We start from the raw sequence: 19,946 nt of genomic DNA, 5'->3' as shown, positions 1-19,946 counted from the left end.
GCTCTGTAACAGTAATACGAATAAACTAAACCAAAAGAAGAGATAAGAATTACCTGAAAAATAATTACTTCATCCTGATAATTAAATGAAGAAATACATCTCTAACTTTAATAGCCAGATTCCTAGCACATGTAGTGATTAAATTACATAAATTGAATGAATTTTGTAAGGTAAATATTATTTTAAATACCTCCAAATAAAACAAATACCTAAAACAAATTATGATTTATTTGTTTAGTTTCCTCTCTGAAAAAGGGGTGTAATAATACTACCCACTTTACTCAATCATTCTGGGGATTAAATGAGATAATCCATGTAAATTTCTCAATGAGAAGGCAGCTTTGCTTGTGGAAAAGTACTGAAGTTTAAAGTTTGTAAAGTAGTTATTCTGCCCATATTAATGGACACGCTGAGGCTTTGTCTGCTTCCATGAAGAAAACAAGCAGAATGGTCACACTTGAATGACCACAAACCTACTGTGGGCCCCTAACACTACCCTGATGTTCATGTTCTCTCAGATGTCAGTTTTCTAGCCTCTTCTTATACCTCCAACACCTTCTCCCCGTCCTTGCTGTCAGCCGATGACCTTGTAAGACCATGAGAAATAAAATGCCTCATACAAGCTCCGACCACATCTACCCACTGACCAGCATCTATCCCATGTTGTTTTCTCTCTCCTCTCCTATTAAATAGGTAGAATTCTCCTTGCTCCTATGTAACCAGTTCCTCCATTTGCTCATGTCACTCTAACAATTCTGTCCTCTCCTGGATCTCGTGTGCTTTAGCTCTACTGGATTACTGCCATCAACAAGTACTCTGAAATGTGTCCCAAAATTAGCAGGCAATATATTGGTTCCACGAATATGCCCAGGTCCTAATCCCTGGAACCTGGGATATGTCAGGTTACTTGGCAAGGGTAATTAAGGTTGCAGATGGAATTAAAGTTGCTAGTGATCTGATCTTAATACATGGAGAATATCCTGCATTATCCCAGTAATCACATGGGCCCTTAAAAGTAGAAGAGGGGGCAGAATAAGATAGTCAGAGGGAGATGTGACTGTGGAAGAATGATCAGAGTGATGCAGTGTTGCTGCCTTACATATGAAGTAAGGGGACCTTGAGCCAAAGAATGTGGGTGACTTCCAGAAACTGGAAAAGGCAAGAAAACAGATTCTCCCACAGAGTCTCTAGAAAAGAACAATCTTATTGACACCTTGGTTTTAGCCCAGTGAGGCCCAAATTGGACTTCTAACCTACAGAACTATAAGATATTTAAGTTGCATTGTTTTAAGTCACTAAGCTTATGGTAATTTGTTACAGCAGCAATTGAAAACGAGTATATTACAAACTAAACAACAGTTTAAAAAAAGCCCTCTTCTTGATGCACTTTCTTTCTCCAGCTCTTGTCCTATTTCTTTGCTCCTCTTTATAAAACTCCAGTCATCTATATTCACTGACTCCAATTCTCTCTTAAATAAAGTATGATAAGGCTTCTCCCACCACCACTCCACTGAACAAGTACTTATCAAATTCCCTAATGGCCTCCATGTCATGATGGCCAACTCTCAGTCCTCAAACAGATTTGACAGGATGATCTTTCCCTCACCTTTAAAATACCTTCTTTTACTCCAGGATGCCACACCCTCCTAGTTTTCATCCTTCCTTACGGCTACTCCTTCTTTATAGTTACTCTCTTGCCAGTTTTTCCTAATTTTCCCGGTTCCTGGGAATGACCCAGAATTTAGTGTTTGCCTCTCAACTCTTTTTTGTTGATCCACTCTCATGACTTTAAATATGTCTTACACAGGGGCCTCCCTGGTGGCACAAGGGGTTAAGCATCGTACTATGAAGCAATCTGCAGCCTCTGCAGCATGAGTTCAATCCCCTGCCGTCCAGAGAACAACCCACATGGCAAAGCAGACCTCTCCTGACTCACCCGCTGCTCCCCTCAGCAGTGTATTTAAGTCATTCTGCCTGTTCTGTTCCCCACTCTGTCTCTGGTTAATCCTCTCACCCCCCACATCTCTGGCCTGTACCCCAGCTCTTTTTTTTTTTTTAAGATTTATTTATTTATTTATACAAGCACTGGGTACAGTCAGAAGCGCAGAAGGTGAGAGAATTCACCAGAGCTAAAGGGGAGAGCAGAGCAGGCAGACTAATGAAATACACAGCTGAGGGGAGCAGTGGGCGGCAGGAGAGGTCTGTCGCGCCATGTGGGACCCTCGCCCGGCGGCTGGGGATTAAACTGAACCAGCGCTGCAGAGTCTGTGGGCAGCTTTGCAACCCAGCTCTCAACCACTGTGCCACCAGGGAGGCCCTGTACCCCAGCTCTTGTATGATGAATAAATAAAAACTTAAAAAAAAAGATTTAAAAAATAAATAAATAGATAAGTCTTACACACTGATCCGTACCAAGTCTGCATCTCTTGCCAATAACTCTGTCCTAAGTTCCAGGTTCATGTATTTAAACATTTACTTAACATTCCATGAGGAGACATCGTAATCTTTGTACTGCAAAACCAGTGTCCTAATTTTACCTCCAAAATCTGCACTTCCTATGTCTTCTCCATCTAGGTTAATGCAATTTTATCCTTCAAATTAATATGACCAAAACCCTTGGACTCATCCTTGCTACCATTTTTTTTTTCATGACCGTCATCCAATCTTTTAGTCAAACTATCTGCAAGTTCTAGAATAGTCAAGCCTATCAGTTAAGCCCTTTAATAATTTTAGAATTTGACAGTGAGGGTGAAAGCCAAATGCCATACAGGGACCTATATGGCCTAAAGAAGTCAAATTCCTGGAATGTCTTTGAATTAATCTCCTACTGCCTACATGCCCCAATTGCTCAGCCATATTGATCTTATTACTATTTCTAGAAGAATCAGGTATTTCTCTACTTTAGCAACTTTGCATTTGATACTTCTTTTGATTTCACTGATCTTCTCATATTTCCTGCGTTCTCTCTCAACCCTTTCAAGTCCTTACTCAAATATCACCATCTCAGTAACACCTTACCTGATTGTTCTACTTAAAATTTCATCATTCATCTTCCACCTCCAACATTCTCTTCCCTTGCTTGATTTTTACCATTGAACTTACTACCCCTTCTATACTATAATACTTATTGCATATCTCCCATATTAGTTTCCATGAGGACATATTTTCTTGCCCTGCTTTGTTTATTGAAGCCCAGAATAATAATTGCCATATTACAGGTTCTCAATAAACAAAAATAAATGTTGGATGAATGAAGAATTGGAAGGTGGAGTATAAGAGCAAAATGGTAGAAATATGAGGCCAAAAGATGTAAGCAGAAACCATATAAAGAATAACTGCTAAGCCAAGATTCTGAAGGTCAAAAGTTCTACATTAAGTATGGAACTAATGTGATCAGAATTGTATTCTTTTTAAATTTCTCTGATAACAGCACAGAGGATGAACAGAGGGTAGCCAGGGAGAAGACGGAATCAGGAGTTCTGACAAATGATAATACCAATCACTGAAGTAAGGAGTATGGGAGATACAGTTTGGGGCTGGAATATGGTAATGGCAGGAAATGACAGTTTTGGACAGTTCAAGATAATGAGTTAGGAGATTGTACTGAGGCATTTACAAAAAAAAATAGTGCAAAGATACAAAAAATATGAAAAAGCTGTCAAAACTCATGGAAGATCTATTGAGATATTACATGGTATATTTAATAGGAAATCCAGAACAATGGGAATGGTGGAAAACAATATTAAGAGATAATGACTGGGAACTTTCCAGAAATGAGTCAAGTTGAAAGTGCTCTCTGAATAAGAAGCAGGAAAAATGAAAGTAAATCTAAACCAAGCCACACCACAGCGAATCTTCCAAAACCTCAAGGTTAAAAGGAAAACAGTGAAATGTTCTAGAGATAAAGATAGGTTGCATACAATGGAACAAAAGCAGTATAGTTTTGGTTGAAGGTGAGACAGTAATACACGTTGAAGGTGAGACAGTAATATCTTCCAAGTTCTAGGAGAGCTCCACCCGCTCCTCACACAATACACATGTGGAGGTGATGCAAGGAATCCTAATGACTCTCTCCAGAAAATTCTAGATGCTGTCCCCTCTAGAATTTCTCAGGTCTAGAGACTGATCACCTTACCTCTTAATAAGTCCTGAGGCGATAATTAACTAGGGGGTCACAAAATTGATATTATACTGTTGTGTGATATCACACTGTTGTGGTGGTCACCTGCCCAAGGTCATATTTTGGGGACGAGAGAAGGCAGGAATCTGATGGATGTCTGTATGACTTCAGAACCAAAGCTTTCAGTCTCTATTCCTTATAGACTGGGTAGGCATGCTAATTTTTTACGAGAATGACTTAACAATTTGGAGTAGAAATATTTACCTGAAGTGTTTATTTTTCTTTGCTCTTCCCAGAAAAAAATGACTCTATGGTCTCTTGCAGTCTTACCAGTAAGACTTAATTCTACTGAATTAAATGACTTGGGAAAACATCTGCTTTGCCAGCCACCTGTAAGTGTGTTATAGCTGTTGATTCTGAATTCTTCTTTCCCCTGGAGAAACAATGGTAAATGAAAGTAACTTTTATGAGCAGTTTGTTTCCTATAACTTGTCTATATTTAACAGAACACCTCATTTTGCATTGTCTCACAGGGTGCTGATTCAGTAAAGCACTAAAGCACTGGGCTGGCAGTGCTACCCAGTTATTCCCAAAAGGCCAAAGAGTCACAAGGTCAAGTTTGAAGAGGTTTTACCAAGGGCAGTATTCTTAGGTGTCTTGCTGTGTGCTGCACAATTTATTATGTGCTTCAGAAGGAAAACCATTATGTGAAAGTGAGCAAGCTTCCCAAGCGTGCTTTCCTTTATTTATATTCCCTGTACCTTACACAGATCTAGACATGTCATGTGTTGTCAATAAAACCTGTGTAAAAATTACAAATCTTATTTAAGAACTTTAGGGCGAGTGTAGTAGAGAAGAGTAAGAAAGGTGTAGGAAGTCATTAAAATGATGAAAGTAGTCTTGTGTTGAAACTCAGCCCGGCGCATGTAATCAAGCTGCTGCATGGCCTGCTAGGTTCAGCATGAACATTTTCTTAGTACATAGGTAGTTTGAGAGACCAGATTAGACATAGACAGGGTAGATCTTGTTTGGATATATAGGCCAAATCAAAATAGTTGTGCAAGGCAAGAGAGAAAATGAATAATATATTTTATCTTATAGCAATTCTATTTAAACTCTTTTCATATAAAATGCTTCAGATGCTAGTCAATGTATATATATTTTTAAAGATTTATTTATGCATACAAGAGCTGGGGTACAGGCCAGAGATGTGGGGGATGGTGAGAGGATTCACCAGAGACAGAATGGGGAACAGAACAGGCAGATCCACTGAAATGCACTGCTGAGGGGAGCAGTGAGTGAGACAGGAGAGGTCTGTTGCACCATGTGGGTCAGCTCCCTGACCAGGGGTCAGGGGATTGAACTGGTGCTAAGGGACTGCCAATAGCTTCTTAGTGCTGAGACTTAAGCTCTTGCACCACTAGGGAGGCCCCAATGTATATTTTATCAGCCTCTGTGCAACAAATCATAATCCTAAGGCCAGGTGTACCTTAACAACTAAAGGGCTTTCCTCCCTTCTGCAAACAAAGGAAGAGATTTGGGTAAGCAATATAAAGTGTCTTAGGGTGGGAGGTGGGGGAGATGGATTGAGAGAAGAAGAGAAGCGGGGTGGGGGGGTCATGGGTGAAGAGGGCAACAGGTAAAGACTAGAAATTAATTCCATTTCTATAGCAACAAGTGAAGCATTTCACAAAGAATGAAGGCCACTGTGGCCTGGTGGCCTGGAGCCTAGTCTGGGTGACAGATAAGGATGTGAGCAGCAGTGAGGTCCTGTCCCACCAACCTTGTCAGTTCCACATCACCTCAGAGCTGTCTCTTTCCAGGATCAGTCTTGTTGACCCCAGCAACTCTCCCCCTTCCTAGCCTGGGCAGGAGCACATGCACAAAGCTTCTTGCAACGTATAGATCCTGATGCAGATGTTGACAGCATTGGCTGTATTTTGCAATTACCCAAATACAGATAAAACTAGAACTAGATCTACGTTTAGATCTAGATCTAGTCCATCTAGTTTAGATAGAGTTCATTTACTAGCTACATGAAATTTGGCTTCCTATGAGAGTCCTAGGTCTCCTGCCTCTAGCCCTTTAAACACCATTCCCCCACACCATACCCCCCCCCACTGCTCTACTCATAACAAATGTGAGCCTGACCCATCACACAAAGTTTTAAAGAACTGATAGCATGCTGAAACTTCTTCCTGGATTATTAAAGTTATTAAATGTCAGTCTCAGTAGAGGGCATTTCAGATGTGAGTTAGCAGGTAAAAGCATTTTTTAGAGGAAAGAGGATTTATTTCATTCTACAATTTGCTCCACCTAGGATGTTACTAAACAGCTTATTAGCAATACAAGAATAGGTAATTGATAGCACAGGCCGTTGGAGGTAGAAAGCACCTTAGTAATTAACTGATTCAAACCCTTGGCCAGTTTTAATGCCCCTTGCTGCCCTGTATCAGCATTATGATTATAACTGTTATTTTTGTTTACTTTTCTTTTTTAATTTAATTCCCATGTGGACCAGAGAAACAGCTTATCAGGAACCATTACAATGGCTAGTTGATGAAACTAAAAAGAACCACTGCCATTCTGTATTGGACATTTATAGAACAAGTAAATAACTGGGAAATATCTAGTCTGGAAATTTTCCTATGAATTTCAGGCAGCTAACACATCCATTTGAGACAAGTGTGTCCACTTTTGCCACTACTATTCAACAGGATTGGTGGTCTTAACTGGAGCAATTAGGCATGAGAACAATATAAAAGGAATCAAAACTGGAGAAAAAAGTAAAATTATCACTCTGCAAAAAACATGATAATATGCACAGAAAACCTTAAGACTTCACTAAAAAACTATTAGAAACAATCAGTAGCAAAGTGGCAGCAACAAAATCAATATACAAGAGTATGTTGCATTCCTATGTGCAAACAATGAAATAGAGAAGAAATAAGTCAAGAAAACAATCTTATTTACAATCTCATTAAAAATAACTATTATTTTTTATTGAAGATTTATTTATTCATGCATACAAGAATGGGGTACAGGCCAGATGCGCGGGAGGGCAAGCGGATTCACCAGAGACAGAGTGGGGAACGGAACAGGCAGACTGACTGAAATACGGGCAAGTCAGGAGAGGTCTCCTTGCTGTGTGGGATTCTCACTGGCCAACCCTCACTGCCCAACCCTCGCTGCAGAGGCAGCGGACAGCTTCACAGTGCTGCCCTCAACCACCTGCGCCACCAGGGGAGGCCCTCATCAAAAAGACATAGGGCCCTTACTGATGGCGCAAGGGGTTAAGACGCAGCACTATGGAGCAGTCCACAGCCACTGCAGTACGAGTTGGATCACTGGACAGGGATGTGGCCAAGATGGCATATGAGTTTGATCACTGGACAGGGAGATGACCCACTTGGTGCAGCAGACCTCTCCTGTCTTGCCTGCTGCTCCCCTCAGCAGTGTATTTCAGTCAGTCTGCCTGTTCCCACTCTGTTCCTAGTGAATCCTCTCACCCACACATCTCTGGCCTGTACCCTAGTTCTTATATGCATAAATAAATAAATCTTAAAAGAAGGATTATTTTAAAAGAAGAATTAAGGTCCTCCCTGGTGGCAAAAGGGATTGAGACACAACCTATGAAGTTTCCGCAGCCTCTGCAGCACGAGTTCAATCCTCCGCCTGCCAGGGAGCAAGCCACATCAGGCAGCAGGCCTCTCCTGACTTGCCCGCTGCTTGCCTCTGCAGTGTACTTCGGTCAATCTGCCTGTTCTGTTCCCCACTCTGTCTCTGGTGAATCCTCTCATCCCCCGCCATACCTCTGCTCTGTACCCCAGCTCTTGTATGCATAAATAAATAAATCTTTAAAAAAAGGAATTAAATACTTAGGAACAAATCTAACAAAGGAAGTGAAACCTATGCAGTACAACTCTAAGACATTGTCAAAAGAAACAGAAGCAAGGGAAAGGGGCCCAATGGACTATAGTGGAGGACTGTGGGTGCTTTGATGGTGGGTGTGGTGTGGTAACAGACATCTGAAAAAGTGTGAGCCTATACCCCTAAATCATATGTAGTATTGTTACTACAATGTTACTCAATGAAAAATAATATAATTTTTGAAAGCATTCATACAAACACTAAAAGAAGGGGTATATAGATGAAGACAAATCAGCTTGAATTTTATAAGGAAACTGCATCAGGACTAAGTGGAATTCATTTTGTACGTATTTTGGGTAGCTCAGAAGCTGATGCTGAGTTTTGAATGGAGACTTATATTTCATTTGAAAACCACTCCAAAATATTTGTTTCTTGTAAACATAGTGTCACTAGAGAAGACAGCAATGTGTGGCAAAGAGCACATGCAATTTAGAATCCCAAGATCTCTGAATGAATTGGTTTTATAGTATTTATGAACTGTGATTTTTGGCAAATGACTTCACCTCTGAAAGCCTTAATTTCCTCAGCTATATAGCAAAACTGGTCATAACTAATTTTCAGGGTTTTTGAGAATTAAATGAGAACCTTGCAAATAGAGTACTTATCAAAGTGTCTGGAAATTGGTAGATCCTCAACAGTGTTTACAGAAGTTACCATCAAGAAAATAATTATAATGTACAGTAACAGTATTGGGTCTGTTCAATAGTTTGATAGATACAAGTGGTCTGTGTTAAGTTGATGTGTTATAACTATCAGAACATAAGGAGAATAAATGAGAATATCAACCTACTCAATATATATGATCTAAACAATGAGTTTTTCAATTATTACTACCAGTAACAATGGTTAATATTTCTGAGTATTATGTAGCAGTCACCGTATTAAGTGTTTTATTTCCATTATTATTTTTTATGAGTTTTTTTTTTTTTTTTGTCTGTGTGTGTATAGAAGAACTGGGGCATAAGCCAGAGGTGTGGGGGGGGAGATGATTCACCAGAGAGAGAGTGGGGAGTAGAACAGGCAGATTTACTGAAATACACTGCCAAGGGGAGCAGTGGGGGAGATAGGAGAGGTCTGTTGCACCATATGTGGGCTAACTCCTTGGCCAGGGATCAAACTCAGGCCACAGTGGTGATAGCTCTGAGACTTAACCCCTAGGCCAGCAGGGAGAACCCTCCATTATTATTTTTAATCTCCACAGCAGTTCCATAACTTAGATATTATTAACCCTGTTTTATCAAGAAAATAAATTCGCTTCGGGGAGAGAAAGAAATTGCTTATTGTTAAAATGTTGGTGTCATTGATGGCTTGGGATCTAGTTCTGATTTGAACCCAAGGGCAGGTTCTAACCCCGAGGTTAAAACACCTCTGAATTTGTTACATAGTCCAAAAAAACAAAGAAAGAGAACCTCCTATTAGGTATGTTGACCCTATTCTGACTTTAGGAAAGGTTAAGCATATTACTTCTCAAAGACTTTAGTTAATGACTAGGGAAGCAAATATTCAAATTTGAAGCTATGACTTACTTTGTAAATTTTCCTAAAATGAAAGAAACAGTGATTGCGTATCATCAGGCCCAAACTGCCACTACTTGCAACCCACTTTTTATTTGGCTTGTCTCTAGGTAGCCTCAAGTTCTTTTTTCACCATATGAAAATGTACTATACATGAATAGCACACCCAGAACCATATCTTGGCATTAAAATTCCATGAAGTCCATTTTAGGATTCAGATTACTGTATCTATTTATAGCGCTCGACACAAACCATGCTTTCCATTGCACTTTTAAATATCCACTGATAAAGTGATACTGAAAATAGCTCTCATAGCTAAATAAAAGTCTTATGTTTTATTTAACCAGGCCAGACTCAATGAGTGGCATTAATGTCATTACATTATTGAGACAGTTACCTGCTGGTGCCTCTCCCTTCCTACGGTTTAGGACTTCCCTCCCTATTTGCTGCTATATTTATCTGTCTTCTTGGCCATAAAAGGCTGGCTGTGGGACTCTGACATTCTCCTGCCTGACCACATGCATTATTTTTGAACTGGTCCCCACGGGTTGTCTTTAGCCCTGCCTCTTAACTTTTTCTTGGATTCAACTGCGTGAGTTTTTCATTCTATCATCCAGCTCCACAGCCACGTCGGAACATTTCCACCACCATCACTCCTTTGGAAACTGGTAAGTGTGACACTGAGGGGAAAGAATGCTCTGTGTATTTTATGTGCTGAACAGCGCTGTGGTATATGTGGTTTCTTTCTATCTTCCCAGATCAGCAGTTTTCTCAAAAGATGTCAGAACAGCAGAGAAATAGGAAAGTGGAGTCCTTGGAGAGGAAAACCAGAGCAGCAGGCTGCCAGTATTTGCTGGCACAGTTATTCCTTAGAACACTGTATTCTGTTTAAATTAAACTACTATTCCTGGAATCAAATGAGGTAATATCAGTCTCAGTTGGAATTATAAGTGTGAGTTAAGTACTCTTTCCAAGTTTCAGTTCAGTGGTTTGGTAGAAATCTGGAATAGGTGAAGTGACAGGAAATCATGTATTTTCTGTCTTCCATATCCCGGCCATACTCCTGATTACAAATTCGATCGAAAGGGTAAACTAACCCTAGAGTCTCTACTTTCTAATTCAGTGTTTTTTCTCTGATAATGCCATGCGGAGAACATGAGTGGATGATGATGTCCCTTACCTAAAATGATGTTTAAATAATATTCTAGCACCAGCACAGATCCCCACCTAATGATGCTAAAGTTAACACTTTCTGTGAATAATTTTAATCAGCTTTAGTCTTCTAATGTCTGTGCAAGTCTCATATCAAGGTTATGCCTGTGGAGTTCACATTTATTCCTCTTCCCTAATTATTATAAAAAAATAAAATATAGGTGTTAAAGGAACATAGAACAACCAAACCATCTGTCCTTCGAACATACCCTAGCTGTCAAGGGGGGGATAATCCTCACTGACTGTTAAAGAGAAGGTAGCTGTACCTTTGTTCCAGAGGTCAGAGCTGAGACAACCAGCTGAAGCCAAAGCCTGTTTGCTTGTAATACATTTTCTATGTGTTTGGAATATTAGATGTTATTAAAATATGTGTACCTGGGGGAATAGAAATAAAGACAGTGCCAGACAGAACCAGGGGCTCGATATTTACAGATTTTATTTTGTGAAAATAACAGTATTTTAAGTTAGCTGGGTTGTGTATTTAACTTATAACCTAATACATAAGAAGGTCATTCATTCCTAACATAATAAACTTCTGTAATAATATATTTGAACTGCTTTTGTTTTATCAGAATTTATGTAGAAATGATTCATTGCTCATGATAATTGTTCTGTATATTTTAGGACAAAAAAACAGCAGTTTATTTAAAGGTTGAAGCAAAGTTGCTTGCTAGTAGCTATTTTTTTTCCTCTTGAGAAATACCGAGTAGACTGATATCTTCCACGAGTCCTAAGAAAAATATTTCTGGAGTGAAGTTTGCTGGATTTTCTTCTCTAAGGAATATATGTTGACTTTTAAAATGGTTTAAATAAAGGGTAGATTTATTTTATTTATTTAAAAAAGATTTTATTTATTTTTGCATAGAAGCACTGGAGAACAAGCCAGAGGTGCGGGGTGGGGAGTGTGTATGTGAGAGGACTCACCAGAGACAGAGTGGGGAGCAGAACAGGCAGATCTACTGAAATACATTGCTAAGGGGAGCAGTAGGGTGAGACAGGAGAGGTTCTGCTGCTCCACGTGGCTTAGCTTTCTGGCCAGGGAACGAACTCAGCCCTTCGAGGTGGGCCATCCTTGTGATGGTAGTGCTGAGACTTAAATCCTAGGCCACCAGGAAGTATGGGAAGTTTAGAAAGATTTACTCCTCATTTAGAATTTTTAAAGGATTTGAAAAAACTGGTTACTTCACAACTAATTTTATTTGTATGATTTAAAAGTAACATTTCATAACATAAACAAAGTATACAAACTTTGGGAGCTGCAGTTATTCCACCAAACTATTACTGTATCCAACGTTGTTACATGACTGGTAGGCTCCTGTCAGTGGACAAGTTATTCAAGAAAGCTATTGATGGGGCCTCCCCGGTGGCGCAGCGGTTGAGCGCTGGGTTGCGAAGCTGCCCGTGGCCTCTGCGGCGCCGGTTCGATCCCCGGCTGCTCCCCGGCCACCGGAGGAGGGTCCCACATGGCGCGCAGACCTCTCCTGCCGCCCGCTGCTCCCCTCAGCAGTGTACTTCGGTCCTTCTGCCTGCTCTGCTCCCCGCTCTGGCTCGGGTGAATTCTCTCACCCTCCCGCGCTTCTGACTGTACCCAGTGCTTGTATAAACAAAACAAACAAATAAAAAAAAAAAAAAAAAAAAAAAACAAAAAAATACACTAAAAAAAAAAAAAAAAAGAAAGCTATTGCAATGTGAAATCTCCCTTCTGTTGCTAAGCAAGTACGTCTATGATTTCAGGAGAACTGTTAGCTCAAGTTCACAATGCAAACTGCTATACTGATGACTGATTTCTTACTTCCTTATGTAAGAGGACTAGATATTCCTAATGGACAAGGACTTCATATTCCTAGTGGAGCAAATACTTTTTCTATTTTGTCACTTGATCTTTTTGAAGTGTTTGTGATTTGAAAGAAGTTCATTTCTAGCACTTCTTTTTCTCTTTACAATCATTCTCCTCTGTTTTTGGCTTTAAGTACCATCTACATGTGGGTGATTCCCAAATGTAGGTCTCCAACCTGGACCTTTATCCTGTACTCCAAAGTCACACATCCAGCTTACCATCTCTACTTAGATGTCCATCAGGTAACTCAAATGTAGAATGTCTCAAGCTAATTTCTAGTTCTTTTATACAGCACTGCTGCCTTCTTACATTCCTGCCCATCTCAGTAAATAGCAACTTCCTATTTCCAATTACTCAGTCAAAAACTTTGAATGATCTTTTACTCCTCTTTCTCTCAAACCCTCATTCAGAACTTTCAGCAAATGCCATTTGCTGTACCTTTAAAATATATGCAGTGTCTGACCACTTCTTATACTTCCACTGCTTCTGCTGTCATCTCTAGCCTGGACTACAGCATGGCCTTAGGAGGGCTGTCATACAAAGTACCATGAATGTGTGACTTAACAGAAATGTATCTCTTCACAGTTGGAGACTAGAAATCTGAGATCAAAGTGTCAGTTGGGTTGGTGTTTCCTGACATGTAGGTGGCTTTCTTGTGTCTACACACAGTCTTTTCTCTGTATATGTACATGTCTGTGTCCTAATTCCCTCTTATAGGGACATAGTTGTGTTGGATGAGGGTTCATTGACTCTCATTTTAACTTCATTTCTTTGTAAAGATCCTATCTCCAAATACAGTCATACTCTGAAGAAACTGGAGGTTTGAACAGTAACATATGAATTTTGAGGGACTGCAACTCAGCTCAAAACAGCCTTCCAAATTATTCTGCTGGCTTTCATTCTGTCCTTCAACAGTCTATTCTTCAGACATCCATGAGAATAATTCTCAGTTCAGAACCTTCTAATGTCCTCCCAGTCCTTTCACAATAAAAGACAAAGTGCTTAAAGTCACATATTGGACCCTGAACTGGTTTCTCTTCTCTCCTAACACCCATCACCTCTTTGGTTATCTCCTATACCTCTCCCTGCACCCCTCTCACTCCAGGCAGCTGCACCAGCCTGTTTGCTATTCCCAGAGTACATCACACTGGCTCACACCCCGGGGCCTTTGCATTATCTTCTGTCCAGAATACTCTTCCTCCACCATTCTAATGTTCAGAAGTCACTTTCCAGCGAAGTCATCCATCCTTGTGGAGGCTCTTAATTGCATTCTAACCTTTTCTGCTTAATTTTTATCTATACCATTTAGTACATTCCAATATATCTTACACGTTACTTATTTTCTCTATTGTCTAGTTTCTGCAATAGAATATGAAGTTCTACATAAGTTATTGGAGCAGAAGTTTCATTTGTTTTATTCATCACTGTAATTCATGTGCTATAATAGTTCCAGGCTCATAGGAGGTACTCAGTAGTTATCTGTTAAATGAAAACCATATTAATTGTATGCAGGCTCTCCCTCATTACATAATCTCCCAGATTTTGCTCCCATCAGAACGAAATACATATTAGAAATGTGTACTATGAAATATCTGAGAAAAAAGTACAATTGTCAGAGTAAAGGACTTTTGTAAAGACCCCCTGATGAAGTAGGAGAAGGCATACTGTCCAGAGGGGCAGTCTGGGCTATGAAGTTGGGGTCTGTGCAGTAACCAAGTAAACTAACCTTCACATCATTTCCCACTTACTCTTGAAAAGATATGAATATTCATTTTTACACTTTGATTTTCACTTGTCCTATGGAATTTGTTCCTGAATGGCTCACGAAAAAATTGTTGCTTTTTTTGTAGCTTGTCTGGTTCCCTCAGGGGCACACAATGGCTCTGCCATTTTACCAGAAGTTGCACAAACACTACGACAGCAGCTACCGCAACAAGGACCTCCGCACCACCCTGAGCCAGTACCAGCATGAGAAGAAAAGCTCTGCCATCTACACCCATGGGTCCACAGCCTACAGTACCCGTTCCGCTGCTGCCCGCCGCCAGGAATCAGAGGCCTTCAGCCAGGTGTCTGCAGCATCCTACCAGCAACAGGCGTCCTACCAGCAACAGGCCTCACGGGCCACCGAGTCCACCTTCGAGTCTGCAGTCAGTCGGAAGGCAGCCTCAGCCTATGACTACGGCTACTCCCACGGGTATGTCAAAAGCAGCCTTCAACCTGAGCGCAAAGCCTTCTCTGAATAACCAGCCCACATCACCTTTTCCTTTCTTAATTCCAAGAGCCCTACATTTAAACCAGGTGTGGAGTGAGGCCATGATTGGGGAAGACCTGGGCCTTAAGACTCCCTATTTCTGGGTTACTTTCTTTTTGAGTTTCACAAAGAGCTTCACAGTCACCCTGGAGTATCTGGTTTGAATTGCCAACTGTGATATTTCTAGAAGCAGAGAAGTTTTGCCACAGGTTGCATTGGCTGCAGCAGAGCCAGAAAATATCATTTCAACACTCTCAACAGGTCTCCTGGCTCTCAGAATGTTTGCACTTAGATAATAGAAAACAGCATAGAATTTAAAATTCTCGAATAATAGGAGATTAAACTATAGCTGAGAGGTGATTTTTTTTTTTTGATATCTGAAAGCCAATATTAAAATTCTGAGCCACTATCCCAGCATCAGATAGTTTCTTTAGCAAGAACATTTACTTTTATTATTTATTTATTTACTTATTCATTCATTCATTCATTTATTTGTTTTAAAGATTTATTTAAAAGATTTATTTATGCGAGTACTGGATACAGTCAGAAATGAGGGAGAGTGAGAGAATTCACCAGAGCCAGAGTGGGGAACAGAACAGGCAGACTGATGAAATACACTGCTGAGGGGAATAGCGGGCGGGATAGAAGAGGTCTGTGCACCATGTGGGGCCCTCGCCCAGCAGCCCGGGATGGAACCGAACTGGCGCTGCAGAGGCTGCGGGCAGCTTGGCAGCCCAGCGCTCAACCGCTGCGCCACCAGGGGAGGCCTTATTTTTATTTTTTTAGCCAGAACATTTTATAAAAAAAAAAAATACCCTTTCTGAGTCAGCCTAATTATACTAAGAACAAATTTATATTCTGACAAAATTAGATGAATTGACCTGTTGCAATTAGAAAACCACAAACCAGAGGAAAAGGGGGAGTTGCTATAGAATTCTAGAAAAGTGGAATTTAGTGCAGGTCTGGTCTGCAAAGTGAATCCAGGGTCTTGTTTCTCTGGCAACAGTGAAGTTGATACAAATGTGGTCTTCTGCATCCAGAGACCTCCTTATGTGAAGCTCAGCCCCTGGGCTGAGAATTGAGGCTGCTTCTCTATGTCAACATCAATTAAGGTCTTCCAAGCAAGAGTGCAAAGTCTCATTCTTACTGAAAAAAATTCAAACAACAAACGTATTGATAGTCTTTGATTTTATTATTTTTTAAAAAAGACTTGTTTTATTTATTTATGCATACAAGAGCTGGGGTACAGGCCAGACGTGGGGGCAGGGGGTGAGAGGATTCACCAGAGACAGAGTGGTAACAGAACAAGCAGATTGACTGAAATACACTGTTGAGGGGAGCAGCGGGTGAGACAGGAGAGGTCTACTGCACCATGTGGGTAGCTCCCTGGCGGGGGACCAAACTTGAGCTGTAGTGGCTGCCATTGTTTCATAGTGCTGAGACTTAACTCCTTGTGCCACCAGGGAGATCCCCAGTCTTTGATTTTAAAGAAGAAAGTTTTTCAGTGAGTCTATGATCTCTCAAAGAAGGAGGTTACCACACCTTACAGCAGCAATATCCTGGGGAGAATATTTCCTGTGATCTTCGTAATAAGCATCTCTGTGTCTATTTTTCCGACCTGATGAGCAATAGGCAGATACTTAATGCTTAATTCATGTCCATTTTTATTTTCTCAATATCCAAAATGAAACATTTCATAAAGATTTAAAAAACTTGTAAGATGTATGTGACTACTGAAAATCTATATGTAGTCTCTAGAAAGAATTTCTGAGCCTCAAAATGTTAAAATTTCTGGGCTATGTGGTAAATAACCACCTACTGTCTTGACTTGTCTTCGTCAAAGCACAGTTGTAGGTGACATTTTTGTGGTAAACATAATACAGTTTTAAATCTTACAAAATTTGAGTCTACAAAATGCCTGTTAAGGCAACTGGAATAGTTGTTTATTTTTGGGAATTAAAAAGAGTTATTGAGAAAATAATATAGTGGTTTCCATGAATAAAAGTGAGGAAGGTTTCTGAAGGCAGGAATTCCTAAACCCTTGTTGAGTTTAAGCAGGACCTGTTCTACAGCTGTCATTTTATGGGCTCTGACAGCGACCTCTTGGGAGTTTCTGCTAAGTTCAGTCACAGAGCCAGATTCTGCTGGGGTTTACCTGGAATGTGTGATGGCAACATCCTGAAATTCCATTTAACGAGATCATTTTGCAATCTCACTTTCATGGGTCATGTTCTGCAATGGGATATTCATAAGGACCTCACACTGGCTGCAAACACGAAAATACTGTCATTGAGAAGAATTCATTTCTTTTGGCACTCAATGCAAACGAGCTGCCTTCCAAAGGAAAGTTGGGAGGAATCAATTCCATGCGTATGTGCAGCATCATTTGTTCTCCTGAAGAATGTTCCATGAATATGTATAATAACCTCATTTAGGAAAGCAGCTGTCTTGTGACAGAGGGGGGATTAATTTTAATATCCTGGACCACCTGTGCTGAGCCTATAGAAGATGACCATTTTCATAATCATGCAGTTGTTGGAATAAATCTGTGTACCCGTTCCATTTCCCCATGCTATAGAATCTGTAGAGTTGACAAATTTGTATTTTATTTTATTTTATTATTTTATTTTATTTTATTTTTGTGGGACCCTTGCCGGTGGCCGGGGATCGAACTGGTGCTGCAGAGGCTGCAGGCAGTGCTCAACCACTGCGCCACCAGGGGAGGCCCCTACAAATTTGTATTTTAAAGAGATCTGTACTTCTTCTATTATATTGCTAATTTTTTGTGAAGATTATTTTAAACATGTGTAATATTTTAAACATGTGTAATATTCATAGTTATTAATCATCGGATATATCAGACATTAGTAATTGAACATTTTAATATTTTATTCATAAAATAATTGCTTTCTATAATCTTTTGAAGATAGCTGTTTTAGATAAAAAGAACTTTTTATGGGAAATGGAATTGTATTTTTCTATACCTCAATTACACATCTATTCCTTCCTGTTATATATGTATTTATGTAGGTGGTAGGTATTTATTAATGGTTTGCTGTGCTTGAACAGCTCAAACTTCTTGGTGGAAATGTTGACCTAGAAATGTTGACCTAGAAACTAGAGAAAGAAAACACAGCAATGTAAAATACCCCCTAATGAGGAGCTATTTTAGTCTTTCTTTTTTTAGACCTGTTAGAATTAACAGGTGAAGATAATATTCTTTGAATATTTGAAATTTTTCATAATTTCTTTAGGCTATATTCTGGCTTTTTTTCCTCAAGTCGAGCAACTTTGCTACATGAAATCTCTTTCTTTCTCTCCTTTCTCTCTCTCTGGATTGTGCACAATTTTGTGCTTTAAAACCCCTAAGGTTGCAAATACAGTTCTGTGGAGAGTATGTAAGCATTAGGCTTCATCTATTTTTAGCCTCTGCTTGGTAGCTGGATGTCCAGTGGTATGGAGACTCACATGTGCTTGGGGTTGACTAACCCTCAGCAAGTCTTAAGAACAATAATTGGTTCCGCTTCAATGTGATTATAGTGCAGGTTATTTACCAATTGCATTCTGAGCCAAGGGCTATAAATAAATTCTGGAAGATTTATTCTAAACACCTTTTTAAAAAAGATTTATCTTATTTAGTTATGCATACAAGTACTGGGGTACAGGCCAGAGGTCCGGGGCAGGGGAGGGTGATAGAATTCACCAGAGACAGAGTGTGGAGAACAGGCAGTTCCACTGAAATACACTGCTGCAGGGAGTAGCGGGTGAGACAGGAGAGGTCTGCTGCACCATGTGGATTAGCTCTCTTGCTGGAGATCGAACTCATGCCACAGTGGCTGGTGATATCTTGATAGCGCTGAGACTTAAGCCCTGTGCAGCCAGGGAGGCCCTATTCTAAACATCTTTATTCTTGGCTACAGTAAGAAAAAAACCGTAACGAAAATAATTTGAGAAAATGAAAATGATGCCAGATTATTATTGTGTGCTAGTCACCCACAAATACTATCAGGGATTAAAGAAGAAAATTGTACTGTGACCACTTTGCAACTAAGAGCCAAAGATTCTTAATAACTCTCCATGAATAATTTTCAATGGAATCATGGGTGATGTGAAATTATGTGCAAAATTATGCATTTTTGTTTTTGTTTTTGCTGAGAAGAACTGTAGCTTTCATCATATTCTCAGAGAACACTGGAAATCAATAAAGATCAGAAAACTGTACTAGAAAGTCTTTCTATAAATATCAAACAGTCCAGTGTGTCACCTGATTCTTTTCTCAATGCCATTATGATGACTTAGGATGAAATAAGGCAGATGTTTATAGGGAATGTGATCTTATAGAAAGTAGAGTACCTTCTTTTGAGTAAGCTGGATCACCACATTAAAATGGAAATGATAAAAGAAATATTTTGTTAGACTTCATCAGTAGGAATGAATAACTTTCAAAAACCAGAGCACTACACAGCATAGTTCTTGGGAAGATCAAATTGTCCCACCACCCTTGGTGGTAATGGTAGGTAATAAATCTGGTTTTGGACAGATTAAAATTCATTCCATAGAATATAATTCAGCATTGCAGCCTCTAAACCACTGTACTTTTATGATAACCTGAAGAAATATAAATTGTTATCCTCATTTTACAAATAAGAAAACTGGAGACCAAGCAGATTAAATGCCTTTTCTTCCTGCACTAAGAAGTGTAGTGGAATAGTAATCTGAACCTCCATCCCACCACAAATCCCCCTTCCACAGATATCCAGTGCCAGTTATAGTGAGCAACACCCCTTGACCACACAGCCACAAAATGTTTGTTGAAGCTCAATATGTAGCTGTGCATTATATTTCCTTTTATTTAGTCTTTTCTGGCAGAAGTCATTGAGCACCACTCTCCTACTTCATGTCACATTGGTCACCTCTCCTTGGAGGTTTACCAGATAGTAACCTCTTTTGGATTATTAGAACATTATTAGAATTATTAGAACATGTTAATGCTCAGACCAATTCTAATTCAGAAAGGAGATACCAATGTTAAAAATATAGGCCACTAAACACAGGAACCCCATCTTTTGTTTGTGAGTCTGA

At 39.8% G+C, this 19,946-nt stretch overlaps 1 protein-coding gene across 1 annotated transcript in view; it reads left to right on the top strand.

Annotated features, from left to right (window-relative positions):
• The window catches only part of MYOM1 (myomesin 1), a 149,702-nt gene that overhangs the window by 2,896 nt on the left and 126,860 nt on the right, over positions 1–19,946 (top strand). Inside the window, exons 2-3 of the mRNA XM_037508781.2 lie at positions 10,182–10,232; positions 14,464–14,807. Coding sequence (XP_037364678.1) covers positions 14,491–14,807 — 317 coding nt within the window. The 5' untranslated portion in view covers positions 10,182–10,232; positions 14,464–14,490. The remainder of the gene's footprint in view (positions 1–10,181; positions 10,233–14,463; positions 14,808–19,946) is intronic.

This window comes from Talpa occidentalis, unplaced genomic scaffold (assembly GCF_014898055.3).
Source record: "Talpa occidentalis isolate TD23 unplaced genomic scaffold, MPIMG_talOcc4v2.1 talOcc4.13, whole genome shotgun sequence".
Taxonomy (NCBI): domain Eukaryota; kingdom Metazoa; phylum Chordata; class Mammalia; order Eulipotyphla; family Talpidae; genus Talpa; species Talpa occidentalis.
Note: the sequence above shows the minus strand (reverse complement) of the source record. Positions and strands in the feature narration are given on the sequence as shown.